The sequence below is a fragment of the Salmo salar genome, chromosome ssa10, assembly GCF_905237065.1.
Source record: "Salmo salar chromosome ssa10, Ssal_v3.1, whole genome shotgun sequence".
Classification (NCBI taxonomy): domain Eukaryota; kingdom Metazoa; phylum Chordata; class Actinopteri; order Salmoniformes; family Salmonidae; genus Salmo; species Salmo salar.
The window spans coordinates 35,936,077-35,954,998 of NC_059451.1; the positions used below are offsets into that span (position 1 = coordinate 35,936,077).

The 18,922-nt window shown below is 41.6% G+C and overlaps 1 protein-coding gene across 4 annotated transcripts in view; it reads right to left on the bottom strand.

Moving 5' to 3' along the window:
* Positions 1-6,691: 6,691 nt before the first annotated feature.
* LOC106560308 (zinc finger protein 644) overlaps positions 6,692-18,922 on the bottom strand; it is a 34,154-nt gene continuing 21,923 nt past the window's right edge. For 3 of the 4 annotated variants that reach the window (XM_014123072.2, XM_014123073.2, XM_045687702.1), the window contains exons 4-9: positions 18,613-18,826; positions 18,175-18,385; positions 17,807-18,005; positions 14,976-15,101; positions 12,426-12,531; positions 6,692-7,903 (exon numbers count right to left, since the gene is read on the bottom strand). In XM_014123072.2, coding sequence (XP_013978547.1) covers positions 7,465-7,903; positions 12,426-12,531; positions 14,976-15,101; positions 17,807-18,005; positions 18,175-18,385; positions 18,613-18,826 — 1,295 coding nt within the window. In that variant the 3' untranslated portion in view covers positions 6,692-7,464. Of the gene's footprint in view, positions 7,904-8,909; positions 8,947-12,425; positions 12,532-14,975; positions 15,102-17,806; positions 18,006-18,174; positions 18,386-18,612; positions 18,827-18,922 lie in introns of those variants that run through there. The other variant, XM_045687703.1, reaches the window with a different exon arrangement.

Here is an 18,922-nt window from a genome sequence, read left to right on the forward strand (position 1 = left end):
AACTGTATTATTAATATCATAAATTTGGCATCCTATTTATAGGGCTAATGGTAACTACTTCCAAACTTCCAAAGATCCAATCAACCATGGATGAATGATAGTATACCTAGCTTCACATTGAAATTATCGTGTCCTTTGGGCAAATCACATGTAGCCTACATAAACCCACCTCACTATGAATTTGCTTTCACATACTGCTTGTGAAGAGGAGTTACTTTCAAATATTAAATGTTATTTAGGTAATCTACGCAAATGAGTTTGGAAGCTGATCAATGTCTAAATGTGTTGACATGGTAGCTCAGCTGAAACAAACATAGCTTGTTTCCAAAACTAAGCGGGGTGCAAAGAGGTATGCATGCATCTGGCAAAGTAGATTATTTCTCACTGAAATGCATTACTCCTCATATACCAGTACGCTATGATCCCTTATTGATGTCACTTGTTAAATCCACTTCAATCTGTGTAGATGAAGGGAAGGAGATAGGTTAAAGAAGGATTTCTAAGCCTTGAGACAATTGAGACATGGATTGTGTATGTGTGCCATTCAGAGGGTGAATGGGCAAGACAAAATATTTAAGTGCCTTTGAAGGTGCCAGGAGCACCAGTTTGTGTCAAGAACTGCAACGCTGCTGCGTTTTTCACACTCAACAGTTTCCTGTGTGTATCAAGAATGGTCCAACACCCAAAGGACATCCAGCAAACTTGACACAACTGTGGGATGCATTGGAATCAACATGGGCCAGCATCCATGTGGAACATTTTCGACACCTTGTTGAGTCCATGCCCAGACGAATTGAGGCTGTTCTGAGGGTAAATGGGGGAGTGCAAGTCAATATTAGGAAGGTGTTCCTAATGTTTGGTACACTCAGTGCATATTGAATATATTTTTATACATTTCTATTACATTTTCAACAGAATTTCAACATATACATAGCTTTTATGATTATGTAGAAATTAAATTTGTTTAACAACTTGTTAGTCAGGTTAAGTGAATGTATTTAAGTTGAAGTTTTACCCTAATTTCAATGTTTACAACACTGGCTGAAATTAGATGAAAACACTACTGGTTTGTGACTTCTTTCAAATCCAATGTATTTTCCACGTTGAGTCCACGTCACAATATGTTGACGAAATACATTGAAACAACGTTGATTCAACCAGTGTGTGCGCAGTAGGTAGCTTCAATCCACTGCTTCTGTATGCTTATTTGACAACGTTAGCAAATTAGCAAAGGTTGCTAGTTAAAATAATGCAGCAGTGGTTTGAAGCAAATCCATACCCATGAAACACTTCAGATGCAAGATTGCATTGCATGATATTGATAGCGACTCAGCTTACACTCTACACAAATCCAGTAACCCAACATTCAAACTTGTTTAGAATATTTCAGTAAATAAAATCTAATATTGATCTTTAGAGATCTTTGCTTGATTAACATAAAATTAGAACATATCGTAATTACAGTTAGCCTACTGTTAAAGTCAGAACAAGACAAATAGTAAATAATCAGCATAAACGTTGGAGAGAAAGCAGATATTGTGTCCATACAATAAGGACAGATTTAGCAATGCATATAATTTGTGATATGAATGATTGACCCTGTATTCTGATTATGGCTCCTATGGCTACAGTTAAAGGGTCTATTCTCATTGATGAGAATTAAAGGGATAATTCGTGATTTTATCTACTTCCCCAGAGTCAGATGAACTTGTGGATACCATTTGTATACAGTATGAAGGAAGTTGCTAACTTGTGCTAGCGCAATTTCTACAGTAACTAGCGTTAACGCAATGGCTGGAAGTCTATGGGTAAATACCCATAGACTTCCAGTCATTGCTAGCAGATACCCATAGACTTCCAGCCATTGCGCTAATGCTAGTTAGCATTGAATTGCAAAACTACCTCTAACTTCCTTCATACTTGTCACAGAGACATAAACAAGGTATCCAATATTTCATCTGATTCTGGGGAAATAGATAAGGGGCAATTGCCAAAATCCCGAAATATCCCTTTAAGGATCATTTCGAGAGATTCTTGAGAGGTATCGATTCTTGAGACATAACTGTAATGTAAACTTGCTTATTTCTCACGTCTCGAACGCTACCTCCGGAGCTCGCACATGACACTCGCCCGACAGTTTCCTCCCACTGAGCAGGACAGTGTAAACAGAATTGTCTCGTTGAGCCCAACATTCAAACAGTTAAAATAGTAATAGCAGAGCAATGTTTTTGATACAGCTGAAATGTAAAGACATGTTCATTATATTTGTAGACTTGTTTTATTGAGCTTTCACCTGAAATTGCAGTAACAGCCGGTTACGTTCTGAAATTGTCACCGTAGCTTTAAGAAAGGGAAGCTGAACTGTGTTTTCCTGCTTTGGCTGCTCAGAGTCACAATCCAGTCAAGAAGCATGCAGCATGAAGCTGATCAACTCACCAGGAAAAACGTTTTCAGTCGCAATTTTGCATTGACCTCATATAATGACTTCCATGATACTGATCAAATGAAGCCTGGTTTGTTCTAAGGTAACTTTAATGTGCTGAAACTGTACTTTCATATTCGAATGAGAGGGGAATTGTTCATGTTTGATATGCTAACATGCTATCTGTGTAGTGTCTTGCAAGCTACATTTAATGCGTGTACGAACATGAAAATAAACCCCTTAATTGTCTATATACTTGTGAATCGTTGCATTATTCAAGTGTAGTTAATATGTTTTAGAGGAAAAGTTGTTTGCATTGTCGAACAGTATGCAATGTTACAAGGTTAGTGATAACTGTGATACTGATTTTTACGGTAAATTTGGAGCTGCAGATCCAGAAAGTGAATATACAGTACCAGTCAAAAGTTTGGACATACCTACTCATTCAAAGGTTTTAATTATTTTTTACTATTTTCTACATTGTTAAATAATAGTGAAGACATCAAAATTATGAAATACCACATATGGAATCATTTTGTAACTAAAGTGTTAAACAAATCAAAATATAATATTTGAGATTCTTAAAAGTAGCCACCCTTTGCCTTGACAGCTTTTCACGTTCTTGGCATTCTCCAACCAGCTTCATGAAGTAGTCACCTGGAATGCATTTCAATTAACAGGTGTGCCTTGTTTAAAGTACAAGTTTGAGCCAATCAGTTGTGTTGTGACAAGTTAGGGCATTTTTCTGTATACCACCCCTATTTGGTAAAAGACCAAGGCCATATTATTGCAAGAACAGCTCAAATAAGCAAGAGAAATGACAGGCCATCATTACTTTAAGACATGAAGGTCAGTCAATGTGGAAAATTTCAAGAGCTTTGTAAGTTTATTTCAAATGCAGTCGCAAAACCCATCAAGCGCTATGCTGAAACTGCCACAGGAAAGGAAGACCCAGAGGTACCTCTGCTGCAGAGTATAAGTTCATTAGAATTAACTGCACCTCAGATAGCAGCCCAAATAAATGCTTCACAGAGTTCAAGTAACAGTCACATCAACATTCACTGTTCAGAGGAGACTGTGTGAATCAGGCCTTAATGGTTGAATTGCTGCAAAGAAACCACTACTAAAGGACACCAATAATAAGAAGAGTCTTGCTTGGGCCAAGAAACATGAGCAATGGACATTAGACTGGTGGAAATCTGTCCTTTGGTCTGATGAGTCCAAATTTGCGATTTTTGGTTTCAACCGCCGTGTCTTTGTGAGACGCAAAGTAGGTGAACGGATTATCTCCACACGGGTGCAAACAACCCGCCCTCCAGGACACCTATGTCACAGGAAGGTCAAAAATATCATCTAGGACATCAACCACCCGAGCCACTGCCTGTTCACCCCGCTATCATCCAGAAGGCAAGGTCAGTACAGGTGTATCAAAGCTGGGACAGAGAGACTGAAAAACAGCTTTTATCTCAAGGCCATCAGACTGTGAAACAACTATCACTAGAACATTAGAGGCTGCTGCCAATAGGCATAGACTAGGAATCACTGGCCACTTTAAGGAATGGAACACTAGTCACTTTAATAATGTTTACATATCTGGAATTACTCATCTCATATGTACAGTTAAAGTCAGAAGTTTACATACACTTAGGTTGGAGTCATTAAAACTCATTTTTCAACCACTCCACAAATTTCTTGTTAACAAACTATAGTTTTGGCAAGTCGGTTAGGACATCTACTTTGTGCATGACACAAGTCATTTTCCCAACAATTGTTTACAGATACTTTCACTTATAATTCACTGTATCACAATTCCAGTGGGTCAGAAGTTTACATACACTAAGTTGACTGTGCCTTTAAACATTTGGAAAATTCCAGAATAGTATGTCATGGCTTTAGAAGCTTCTGATAGGCTAATTGACATTTGAGTCAATTGGATGTGTACATGTGGATGTATTTCAAGGCCTACCTTCAAACTCAGTGCCTCTTTGTTTGACATCATGGGAAAATCAAAAGAAATCAGCCAAGACCTAAAAAAAAAAAATTGTAGACCTCCACAAGTCTTGTTCATCCTTGGGAGCAATTTCCAAACAACTGAAGGTACCACGTTCATCTGTACAAACAATAGTACACAAGTATAAACACCATGGGACCACGCATCCATCATACCGCTCAGGAAGAAGAAGCGTTCCATCTCCTAGAGATGAACTTACTTTGGTGCGAAAAGTGCAAATCAATCCCAGAACAACAGCAAAGGACCTTGTGAAGATGCTGGCGGTTACAGGTACAAAAGTATCTATATCCACAGTAAAACGAGACCAATATCGACATAACCTGAAAGGCCACTCAGCAAGGAAGAAGTCACTGCTCCAAAACCGCCATAAAAAAGCCAGACTACGGTTTGCAACTGCACATGGGGACAAAGATCGTACTTTTTGGAGAAATATCCTCTGGTCTGATGAAACAAAATAGAACTGTTTGGCCATAATGACCATCGTTATATTTGGAGGAAAAAGGGGGAGGCTTGCAAGCCGAAGAACACCATCCCAACTGTGAAGCACGGGGGTGGCAGCATCATGTTGTGTGGGTGCTTTGCTGCAGGAGGGACTGGTGCACTTCACAAAATTATGTGGATATATTAAAGCAACATCTCAAGACATCAGTCAGGAAGTTAAAGCTTGGTCGCAAATGGGTGTTCCAAATGGACAATGACCCCAAGCATACTTCCAAAGTTGTGGCAAAATGGCTTAAGGACAACAAAGTCAAGGTATTGGAGTGGCCATCACGAAGCCCTAACCTCAATCCTATAGAAAATGTGTGGGCAGAACTGAAAAAGCGTGTGCGAGCAAAGAGGCCTACAAACCTGACTCAGTTACACCAGCTCTGTCAGGAGGAATGGGCCAAAATTCACCCAACTTATTGTGGGAAGCTTGTGGAAGGCTACTGAAATGTTTGACCCAAGTTAAACAATGTAAAGGCAATGCTACCAAATACTAATTGAGTGTATGTAAACTTCTGACCCACTGGGAATGTGATGAAAGAAATTAAAGCTGAACTAAATCATTCTCTCTACTATTATTCTGACATTTCACATTCTTAAAATAAAGTGGTGATCCTAACTGACCTAAGACATGGAATTTTTACTAGGATTAAATGTCAGGAATTGTGAAACTGAGTTTAAATATATTTGGCTAAGGTGTATGTAACTTCCAACTTCAACTGTATGTACTGTTTTCTATACTATTCTACGGTATCTCATTCACTTAAATGTTTACATATCTTGCATTACTCATCTCATATGTATATACTGTTTTCTATACTATTCTACTGTATCTTAGTCCGTTCCACTCTGACATCGCTAGTCAATATGTATATAGTCTTAATTCATTCCTACTTATATTTGTGTGTATTGGGTATATGTTGTGTAATTTGTTAGATATTACTTGTTAGATATTACTGCACTGTTTGAGCTAGAAGCACATGCATTTCGCTATACCCGCACCTCTATGTGACCAATACAATTTGATTTGATTTGAGTGGCTCCCACTGTGAAGCATGGAGGAGGTTTGATGGTGTGGGGGTGCTTTGCTGGTGACACTGTCAGTGATTAATTTAGAATTCAAGGCACACAACCAGCATGGCTACCACAGCATTCTGCAGCGATACGCCCTCCCATCTGGTTTGCGCATAGTGGGACTATCATTTGTTTTTTAACAGGACAATGACCCAACACACCTCCAGGCTGTGTAATGGCTATTTGACCAAGAAGGAGAGTGATGGACTGCAGCATCATATGACCTGGCCTCCACAATCACCCGACCTCAACCCAATCGAGATGGTTTAGGATCATTTGGACCGCAGAGTGAAGAAAAAGCAGCCAACGAGTGCTCAGCATATGTGGCAACTCATTCAAGACTGTTAGAAAATATTTCCTGGTGAAGCTGGTCAAGAGAATGCCAAGAGTGTGCAAAGCTGTCATCAAGGCAAAGGGTGGCTACTTTGAAGAATCTCAAATATAAAATATATTTTGATTTGTTTAACACTTTTTTTGGTTACTATGTGATTCCATTTGTGTTATTTCATAGTTTTGATGTCTTCATTGTTATTCTACAATGTAGAAAATAGTAAAAAATAAAAACCCTTGAATGAGTAGGTGTGTCCAAACTTACTGGTACTGTACATATTGTGTAAATTTAAATCTCATCACGCTGTCTCCTTAAATGTTTGTCAATGAGAATAGCCTCAAAGTAATGGGCAAAGCATTTACCATTATCACAATGCTGAGGTGTGAGTTGTCTCTTTTGGTTTATTTTTATTTAACTAGGCAAGTCAGTTAAGAACAAATTCTTATTTACAATGACTGACTGGGAACATTGGTTTAACTGCCTTGTTCAGGGGCAGAACGACAGATTTTTACCTTGTCAGCTCAGGGATTCAATCTAGCAACCTTTTGGTTACTGGCCCAACGCTCTAACCACTAGGCTACCTGCCACCCCATTGGTATTGGGTTCAAAGTTCTGACTGACTGCTAAACAGTGTAAAGAAAGAAACAAGAAGACACATTTAACATGCGTCCATGTTGCAATATGGCAAGATTATCTGTAAGTAAAACTTCACTTAAACGTAGTAGAGTAGAAGAGGTAACAGCACTGCATACATTAGGTAAAAAAAAGTTGAGATACAATGTTCTGAACTGACGGCTGTTCAAGCTTCAGCGAATGTTGTTGGCCTTTTTGCATCTCAAGTAGAATTCTCTGTAACTGTAAATTCAGTAACGGTTCTGTACGTCTAAGTAACAAGATCTATCATCTACAATATAGTATAGATACAGGTCTTATAAAATAGAGAGAAGGGCTAGTAGGTCCATGTGCATATTAAGAAAAACAATATATATATATATATATATATATATATATATATATATATATATATATATAGCTTTAGAATATTTGTATTTATCTCTATATATATTTCTATGTATCTATCCATATTTACATGTGCAGGATAAAGATCTAAAGTGAAAATGTTGTAAACAACCCCTTAGCTCAGGAAGCCACTGGAAGAAGCTCCGGAGGGGGCGTGGCCGTGTGCTGCTCCAGGCTGGGGTGCTCATTGGATGAGGGATATGCATAATGCAAGGAGTGCTCATCATGTGGCTCAGGGTGCTCGTGGGTTTCGGGGTGCTCATTGGGCAAGGGGGGTTCCTGCTGGGGAGAGGGGTGATCATGATGAGAGGGGTGTTCCAAGCAGGGGTGCTCATGGTGCTCCAGTGGCTCGTGGGCTGTGGGGTGCAATTTGGACATTGGGTGCTCCAGACAGGGGTGCTGCTGGGGGGGAAAGGAGGACATCTCTTTGTGTAGTCCCAGGACCTCTACCATGCCAGCCCCTGTATGAGGGACACTGGTGTGCATGAGGTGTCTTTGTAAGTGCTTGATCCAATCCTCCTGGACGGACAGAGGACCCTGGAAGACCAGGTCACAGAATCTGCATGGGAGAGAGCGCTAGGTTAGGTTTGGTTAAGGTAGGGTAGGCTAGGCTAGGTTAGGTTTGCAGACATATGGATACTATTTAGTAGGGGTGTAACGGTTCACCAAACCCACGGTTCGGTGCGTATTGCGATTTGGTTTCGGTACAGTGGTAAAATGAAATGCCATTCACAATGTTACTTGCATTGTTTGTTGAGACCGGATTGTTATGTTAGGGCTCTCAAGTTTTCACTCTGATGCTGCATTTGTAACCATGTAGGAGGTGGGAATTTACCAGTTGTGAAGTCATAAATACCAGTTGGATGCATTCGTGTGATTGAACTTGTTGAGAAATGCTGATTGGCTAATGGCCAACAAGCTGTGTCAACCATACACTAAAAGTACAGCTATCATGCTTGTAAACAAATGATAGAGTTCAAAAACCACATTAATAGATTGCTTTTTATAAATGTTTTGTTGTTGCATATAACTGCTGAAAATGCTGTTATAGAAGCCATTTCCTTAGTAGGTGACATCAGAGGTTACCATGTGGGAGAAGTGGGTGCTCAGGATGATAGACGAGTTTCCCACTAGTATATACCAGTTGGAGGGGCGTTAAAGTAAATTTTTCCCCCCATTCGTATGTGGTAAATTCCCACTTCCCACTTGGTTCAAACGCACCATGCAACTGCCTCCTTCAGTACCAGATATGCACTTGTGAATCTCATAATGAGGCTGTGTCTTTAGCACGGTACATCTACCACTCTGGGGTAATGTGATAGGTGGTCAATGCGTGCAATTCATTGTAAACTTAGGCTTTGGTTTGCTTATATAGAGCGGGTACTACCTGTTTTCTGAAATGGGTGCGATGCAAGAGGAAAGTTCATAACGTGGTTCGAGCACTTTCACAAGGTGCTGAAACCCCCTATTCTCAACCTCCGAGAATGGGTGCATATGCGCAGCTATAAATCAAAGGCTGTAAAAAATATAAACATAGCCTACCTATCGCTCTTGTAATTTCTTTAGCCCGGTCAGAATCAGCTTTGGTCCGGTCAGAATCAGCTTGAATGCAAAGGGGAGATGATGTTGAGTTATTGTTTATTTGCGTTTCCGTCTTGCTCCGGTATACCGGGGTAATATCGGTGTAAATGTGTCAACATTTCTGAGGTGTTGGCAGCTGCATAGGCTATTCTCGTTGAGTGTGGCAACATACTGTTAACGTTGCATCCACAACTCTATGTCCATTGCCATTGTAATCTACTGGGAAGCCAAAATGTTCCCAAACTGGAGATTTAAACGATGATGGAGGATACTCCAATTCTGGTTTATCGACCCAACCACTCGCCATCATACAGAACTAGTTCCTCACAAAAGGACAGTATGAAATGCGCCAATTAAGATTAGAATTTTGATTACAACATGCGCATAGGCTCTAGTTGTTTTAACAGAATAGCCTAAAATGTTTTTTGATTTACTCAAGAGGCAGAGGCCTATAGGCCTAGTGTTTTTATTGCGTAAATATAGTTTTTTATGTATTCATTAGGGTTCACAGGGCAGACCGAACCGAGGTCCTGGTACCGAATGGTTTGGTATGTACAGTTAAACCCCTACTACTTAGTATCTGAGGAGGCAACACTGTTCATACAATACAATATGTGGTCACATGCTCGTCAAACATCTCAATCCAGAATCATGGACATTAATATGGAGTTTTGGGGCCTCCCGAGTGGTGCAGCGGTCTAAGGCACTGCAGTGCTTGAGGCATCACTACAGATCCGGGTTCGATCCCAGGATGACCGGGAGACCCATGAGGCGTCGCACAATTGGCCCAGCGTCGTCCGGGTTAGGGGAGGGTTTGGCCGGCCGGGATGTCCTTGTCCCATCACGCTCTAGCAACTCCTGTGGTGGGCCAGGCGCATGCACATTGACACGGTTGCCAGTTGAACGGTGTTTCCTCTGACACATTGGTGCCGCTGGCTTCTGTGCAGGCCAGTCAAGTTCTTCCACACTGATCTCGACAAACCATTTCTGTATGGACATCGCTTTGTGCATGGGGCATTGTCATGCTGAAACAGTTCCCCAAACTGTTGACACAAAGTTGGAAGTACAGAATCGCCAAGAATGTCAATGTATGATCCAGTGTTAAGATTTCCCTTCACTGGAACTAAGGGGCCTAGCCCAAACCATGAATAACAGCCCCACACCATTATTCCTCCTCCACCAAACAGGTAGCGTTATCCTGGCCAAACCCAGATTCGTCCTCGGACTGCCAGATGGTGAAGCATGATTCATCCCTCAAGAGTGGTGAGCTTTACACGACACCAGCCGTCGCTTGGCATTGCGCATGGTGATCTTAGGCTTGTGTGCGGCTGCTCGGCCTTGGAAACCCATTTCATGAAGCTCCCAAGCGAAGAGTTATTGTGCTGACGTTGCTTCCAGAGGCCGTTTGGGACTCGGTAGTGAGTGTTGCAACCGTGGACAGACGATTTGTACGTGCTACACGCTTCAGCACTCGGGGGGTCTCGTTCTGTGAGGTTAGACTACTGCAATGCTCTACTTTATGGCTACCCAGATAAAGCACAAAATAAACTTCAGTTAGTGCTAAACATGGCTGCTGGAATCTTGACTAAAACCAAAAAATCTGATCATATTACTCCTGTGCTAACCTCTCTACACTGGCTTCCTGTTAAGGCAAGGGCTGATTTCAAGGTTTTACTGCTAACCTACAAAGCATTACATGGGCTTGCTCCTACCTATCTTTCCAATTTGGTCCTGCCGTACATACCTACACGTACGTTACGGTCACAAGACGCAGGCCTCCTTACTGTCCCTAGAATTTCTAAGCAAACAGCTGGAGGCAGGGCTTTCTCCTATAGAGCTCCATTTTTATGGAATGGTCTGCCTACCCATGTGAGAGAGGCAGACTCGGTCTCAACCTTTAAGTCTTTATTGAAGACTCATCTCTTCAGTAGGTCCTATGATTGAGTGTAGTCTGGCCCAGGAGTGTGAAGGTGAACGGAAAGGCACTGGAGCAACGAACCGCCCTTGCTGTCTCTGCCTGGCCGGTTCCCCTCTCTCCACTGGGATTCTCTGCCTCTAACCCTATTACAGGGGCTGAGTCACTGGCTTACTGGTGCTCTTCCATGCCGTCCCTACGATGGGTGCGTCACCTGAGTGGGTTGAGTCACTGATGTGATCTTCCTGTCTGGGTTGGCGCCCCCCCTTGGGTTGTGCCGTGGCAGTGATCTTTGTGGGCTATACTCGGCCTTGTCTCAGGATGGTAAGTTGGTGTTTGAAGATATCCCTCTAGTGGTGTGGGGGCTGTGCTTTGGCAAAGTGGGTGGGGTTATATTCTGCCTGTTTGGCCCTGTCCGGGGGTATCGTCGGATGGGGCCACAGTGTCTCCTGACCCCTCCTGTCTCAGCCTCCAATATTTATGCTGTAGTAGTTTATGTGTTGGGGGCTAGGGCCAGTCTGTTATACCTGGAGTATTTCTCCTGTCTTATCCGGTGTCCTGTGTGAATTTTAGTATGCTCTCTCTAATTCTCTGTCTCTTTTTTTCTTTCTTTCTTTCTTTCTTTCTTTCTTTCTTTCTTTCTTTCTTTCTTTCTTTCTTTCTTTCTTTCGGAGGACCTGAGCCCTAGGACCATGCCTCAGGACTACCTGGCCTGATGACTCCTTGCTGTCCCCAGTCCACCTGGCCGTGCTGCTGCTCCAGTTTCAACTGTTCTGCAAGCGGCAATAGAACCCTGACCTGTTCACCGGACGTGCTACCTGTCCCAGACCTGCTGTTTTCAACTCTCTAGAGACAGCAGGAGCGGTAGAGATACTCTGAATGATTGGCTATGAAAAGCCAACTGACATTTACTCATGCGGTGCTGACCTGTTGCACCCTCGACAACCACTGTGATTATTATTATTTGACCCTGCTGGTCATCTATGAACGTTTGAACATCTTGGCCATGTTCTGTTATAATCTCCACCCGGCACAGCCAGAAGAGGACTGGCCACCCCTCATAGCCTGGTTCCTCTCTAGGTTTCTTCCTAAGTTCTGGCCTTTCTAGGGAGTTTTTCCTAGCCAACATGCTTCTACACCTGCATTGCTTGCTGTTTGGGGTTTTAGGTTGGGTTTCTGTACAGCACTTTGAGATATCAGCTGATGTAAGAAGGGCTTTATAAATAAATTTGATTTGATTTGTTGGAAAGGTGGCATCCTATGACAGTGCCACCGAGCTCTCCAGTAAGGCCATTCTACTGCTACTGTTTGTCTATAGAGATTGCATGGCTGTGTGCTCGATTTTATACACCTGTCAGCAACGGGTGTGGCTGAAATAGCTGAATCCACTAATTTGAAGGGGTGTCCACATACCTTTGGCCATGTAGTGTATATTTTAGAACCGATACATGACCATTTCACAGTATTAAAAGGGTAATCCAGGATATATTTGTGCGGCCTTGTGGCCGCAGGATGAAACGCACAACAGATCAAGACGCCAACAAAACCGACAAGTGTCAGAGAAGCTTGTTGTGGTCCTACATACCTGCAGGTGAGTCTGTACATCTCCTCAACAGCAGGTGGGAGAGCTGAGAATAGTTTCTTCTTTGGTCCAGCCCTCAACCTAGGCTTCTTCTGTATACAGGAATAGGCTGGAAAACACAGACCATCTCAGTACAGGCCAAGTCAGTACAGACCAACTCATTACAGACCAACTTACTACAGACTTACTCCGTACAACTCTGAAGACTGATTGACACCAGGACAGAGAGAGTCACAGGTTGTGTCCCAAATGGCACCCTATTCCCTATATAGTGGACTACTTCTGACCAGAGCCCTACCTATATAGTAGACTACTTCTGACCAGAGCCCTACCTACATAATGGACTACTTTTGACCAGAGCACTACCTACAGTTGAAGTCGGAAGTTTACATACACTTTAGCCAACTACATTTAAACTCAGTTTTTCACAATTGTTAACATTTAATCCTAGTACAAATTCCCTGTTTTAGGTCAGTTAGGATCACCACTTTATTTTAAGAATGTGAAATGTCAGAATAATAATAGAGAGAATTATTTATTTCAGCTTTAATTTCTTTCATCACATTCCCAGTGGGTTAAAAGTTTACATACACTCAATTAGTATTTGGTAGCATTGCCTTTAAATTGTTTAACTTGGGTCAAATGTTTCAGGTAGCCTTCCACAAGCTTCCCACAATAAGTTGGGTGAATTTTGGCCCATTCCTCCTGACAGATTTGGTGCAACTGAGTCAGGTTTGTAGGCCTCCTTGCTCGCACACGCTTTTTCAGTTCTGCCCACACATTTTCTATAGGATTGAGGTCAGGGCTTTGTGATGGCCACTCCAATACCTTGACTTTGTTGTCCTTAAGCCATTTTGCCACAACTTTGGAAGTATGCTTGAGGTCATTTTCCATTTGGTAGACCCATTTGCGACCAAGCTTTAACTTCCTGACTGATGTCTGAGATGTTGCTTCAATATATCCACATCATTTTCCCCTCCTCATGATGCCATCTATTTTGTGAAGTGCATCAGACCCTCCTGCAGCAAAGCACCCCCACAACATAATGCTGCCACCCCCGTGCTTCACGGTTGGGATGGTGTTCTTCGGCTTGCAAGCCTCTCCCTTTTCCTCCAAACATAATGATGGTCATTATGGCCAAACAGTTCTATTTTTGTTTTATTAGACCAGAGGACATTTCTCCAAAAAGTACGATCTTTGTCCCCATGTGCAGTTGCAAACCGAATGTCTGGCTTTTTTTATGGTGGTTTTGGAGCAGTGTCTTCTTCCTTGCTGAGTGGCCTTTCAGGTTATGTCGATGTAGGACTTGTTTTACTGTGGCTATAGATACTTTTGTACCTGTTTCCTCCAACATCTTCACAAGGTCCTTTGCTGTTGTTCTGGGATTGATTTGCACTTTTCGCACTAAAGTACATCATCTCTAGGAGATGGAACGCGTCTCCTGCCTGAGCGGTATGACGGCTGCGTGGTCCCATGGTGTTTATTCTTGCGTACTATTGCTTGTACAGATGAACGTGGTACCTTCAGGAGTTGATAAATTGCTCCCAAGGATGAACCAGACTTGTGGAGGTCTACACATTTTTTTCTGAGGTCTTGGCTGATTTCTTTTGATTTTCCCATGATATCAAGCAAAGAGGCACTGAGTTTGAAGGTAGGCCTTGAAATACATCCACAGGTACACCTCCAATTGACTCAAATGATGTCAATTAGCCTATCAGAAGCTTCTAAAGCCATGACATAATTTTCTGGAATTGTCCAAGTTGGTTAAACGCACAGTCAACTTAGTGTATGTCAACTTCTGAGCCACTGGAATTGTGATACAGTGAATTATAAGTGAAATAATCGGTCTGTAAACAATTGTTGGAAACATTACTTGTGTCATGTACAAAGTAGATGTCCTAACCGACTTGCCAAAACTATAGTTTGTTAACAAGAAATTTGTGGAGTGGTTGAAAAACTAGTTTTAATGACTCCAACCTAAGTGTATGTAAACTTCCGACTTCAACTGTATATAGTGGACTACTTCTGACCAGAGCCCTACCTACATAATGGACTACTTTTGACCAGAGCACTACCTATATAGTGGACTACTTCTGACCACAGCCCTACCTACATAATGGACTACTTCTGACCACAGCCCTACCTATATAGTGGACTACTTCTGACCAGAGCCCTACCTACATAATGGACTACTTTTGACCAGAGCACTACCTATATAGTGGACTACTTCTGACCACAGCCCTACCTACATAATGGACTACTTCTGACCACAGCCCTACCTACATAATGGACTACTTCTGACCAGAGCCCTACCTATATAGTGGACTACTTCTGACCAGAGCCCTACCTATATACTGGACTACTTTTGACCAGAGCACTACCTATATAGTGGACTAATTTTGACCAAAGCACTATGGGGCTCTGGTCAAAAGTAGTCCACTATATAGATAATAGGACGCAATGTTCTGTACATTTTCTACAAGGAACATTCAATACTGTAATTTCACTGTAATTTATTTTCTTGATTTTTCTGACCAGGCTTAGAGAACTTACTTGTTCCTTCCAACATGGCAACCCTCTTCCTGCGTGCATAAGCGCGAAGATGATTGGACAGGCTAACAGCACTGGGGAAGGTTGTGTTACAGTGAATGCACATCTTCTTATTAGATTCATTTCTCTCTGGAAAGTGAGACATGGGAAAGGGAAAGAGAGACATTTCAAAAGAAAGCAAAGCACACACAAGTTCAGGTCAAAATGTAAAATATGTTCCAAACACTCCTTAACAACACTTTTCTTGCAAGGGAATGCCTTTGAAATAGTGTCAAGAGTATAGCATTTTATTCAAATGCCCCTAAACCTCCGGATTACCTCGCTCCATTATTTTTTTACTTCATTAACAGTTATCTTCCATTAGAGACATTTTGTTTGTTCAACTTCTACACACATTACATCTAAATAAATTGTTTGGTTTCAGGGTCTTTGATGAGCGTCTTTTACAAATATAATCTGGAGGTGAGTTGAGGTGACTGTAAGGAAAAATCTGAAGAAATATGGCTAAAAGTGACTACAGAGCACATAGAAATGAACATGAAGTAAAACTGCTATTCCCTGAGTGCCATCACCTCTCCCTCCATCTGTTTTCATATTGGAAAGATCTGTTTTGCACTCTGCAGTTGGAGATGTATTGTTGACAGTAATGTTTATCACAATCTAAGGACTCCAGGGTGCCTATTTTCACCTGGGTTTAGAATTTGATTTAGGCTATGATAAGAAATTCATACTGTGCTGATTGTGTCAATATTGCACATGAATTACAATGGTTTGGCATGTCACTACAGGCTACATCTAGAGCATGTTAAATCGTAAAAACGTTTGATTAGGAAAGGTCTCTCTGTACACCCTTTAGAGCAGATTTGATTGGATGACAAGCCCACACCAGGTTTCTATGCAGGCTGTCCTGAAGCTACTGGCAGTGGTGTGAAAATTATAGCGACAGCTTCCCATTCATTTCACACCTAATAGGGGGGAAAACATCTGCTACGGAGGTGTTTTTAACCATGACAAGCCACTAAAGGTTATTTAAATTACCTGCAAATCGTTTGCAACAATTGCATGTGCAAAATGAATCTCTTCTTGGTTAATTAACTAATGTCCTTAAAAAAGCTTAAGTATATATTATACAGTATTCTCCCCACTGTATGTGTTAAATCTCCATTTAACATAACACTGATTACACCTAAATGGTGTAAAAGCCTTAGTTAGATGATTAAATCTGAATGCATGAGTCAGTCTATTCTCCCTTTAAGGTTTCAGCATTCAGCTATAATGTAAAAAGTAACTATGACATTCAACAATGTCAGCCACAGAACGGCCAATCAGTAGAATTGAGATGGACATCTAAAAAAAATCTTTTTTTTGTTGTTGTATTTTTTGTTGTTGTATTTTACCTCCTTTTCCCTCCCAATTTCAATTGCGATCTTGTCTAATCGCTGCAACTCCCCAACAGGCTCGGGAGACGCGAAGGTCGAGTTATGCGTCCTCCAAAACATGACCACCCAACCGCGCTCCTTAACACTCGCCCGCCAGCTACACCAATGTGTTGGAGGAAACACCGTTCAACTGACGACCGGGGTCAGCCTGCAGGTGCCCGGCCCGCCACAAGGAGTTGATAGAGTGCAATGAGCCAACTACAGAGCCGGACCCCCCGGTCAAACCCTCCCCTAACCCGGATGACGCTGGGCCAATTGTGCTACGCCCTATGGGACTCCCGGTTACAGCCAGTTGTGACACAGTCTGGGATCGAACCCGGGTCTGTAGTGATGCCTTAGACCACTGCGCCACTCGGGAGGCTCCCATATCTGATATAGACATCTTTACTCATCTTTCTGCGTAACGGACGTAAACTTTTATTTGGACAGAGATTAAACAAAGGTGTGTAAACATAGCTGATGAGCCCCCAGAACCACATCAAAAGGACGTGACAGGTTTTAATTTCAATTTCAAAGCCAATTTATTATTTGTGTGTGCGTTACAATAATAATGTTTCCTGGTGACTTCAAGGTTGCTGACAGAAGAGCAGACAGAGTACTGGGGTATGATGATGCGTCTCACATACATATTTAATGAAGCTCAATTTGAATGACATTTTGTGATTTAACATGAGCGCCTGTAAATAATGAAAATCTGTACAGGTAATAAAACACACAAAACAGCTGCGGAACAAGACAAGTTTGTGTTTCATTATGGCAAGCTGAGCTACTGTAATTGGAGGGTAAACTACTATCTTAACTCTGTATCATTGCACTCAATAAAACTATTCTAAAGATCACCTAAAATAATCATACCTATCTGCAAAGGACTAAACTGATCAAGCCTATGAATAATGATAGAACACTGTGAAAAGAACAGACTGACGACCCAATTAAGCTAATAAAGCTGTCTGTCACTTCTATCCATCATCTATCTGGCTTAACTGGCTTTCTTGTCTTCTTTGATTCTACATCACTTGAAACAGACTGATCATATGTCATATGTGTTTTGCTGTCACAAAGAGGGGCCTTGTTGCACTACAATAATCAGTACCATTAAATAAAGTATATTTGGCAGATCAAGTAACTCTGTAGTTTTTAACTGTATAGTTTTCCACTCTGTTACTTCACAGAAAACAAAAAAAATGTCATATTTGGGCTATCTAGGTCCTTTTATCCACAAGTCATATTTTTTCTGGTCGCTAAAAAGACAAGTAAAAAGTCATTTTCAACCTTACCATGATGTCACCAATTTTGAAATGTTACAATCTCAACCTCTGTCTCATAACAGTTCTGAAAGTGCTCTAAAATGCTGATATTCTGATTTGTATAGAAATTAGTTGTGAATCTGCTTACCTTGGGCCCAGTGTGGTTCCAGGTTGCTGGCCTGTTGGTTCTGTCTCTCCTCAAACTTCTCGTTGGTCACAGTAAGGTGATTCCTATCTGCATCATACGATCTGCTGTTATTCCTCAGCTGCTCCTGCTCCTTGTCCAACTTCCTCTTCCTCAGCAGCTCTACTAAAGTGCCCTGGGAAGGTTCCCTGACCACTCGTATCTGTAATAATAATAATATTAATTACAATAATACATTTTACTTGCGCCTTTCAAAATACCAAAGGACACTTACAAAATAAAAAAAAGATGCAATTATAAGCAACACAACTAAGAGTAAAAGTACATCACACAAAAGAACATAGCACCAAAATACAACACAACAACTGTACCTCTATACTCTTCCTTTCAGAAAATAACTCCTCTCCCTTAACTTCCTCCTGCCTGGGTGTAGTTGCACTGGGCCCCCATGAAGTGGAATTGCCATCCTGGCCTGGCTGGCAGCCATGTTGGATCTTCACTGGGAACCCTGTGGGTGTCAGGAAGAGCCCATCACTTCCGATGAACTTTTGGGAGATGATTGGTCGAGAGAGGAACTGCTTCCTGTTCAGATTTCAAATGAAACACAACAATGATATAGGATACACTAGTCACAACATATAGCCAGAGAGGTACATGAAAAAGTACAATGACATAAAAGTAGACAAAATGAAAAATACATTAAAATGAAGAGAAATTGAAAATAAATATATAGCTGATATAAGATAGAATATTATATTACTTCCCTAAAAGGTGTAAACAGTAACTTGTGGAGGAATTTTTTACAGTACCTGTTGAGGGTCTGGAGGATGTTCTGGTGTTCCTGCTCATCCTGTAGCAGCTCGTTAAGGATACACACTGGACTCTTACTGGTGCTGGTGCTGGTGCTGGTCTTCCCTATCCGCTTTAGATGGCCCCTCACATGATTGGAGAGGCCCGTGTTGGTGTCGAACCAGCCACAGCACAAGGGACAGGTGTGCTCCGCCTGAGACTCCGGCTTCTCAGCTGTAACATGAAGATTAAAAAAAGGTTTTAACACAATATCTATATTTACATTAACATTTTAGTCATTTAGCAGACGCTTTTATCCAGAGCGATCTA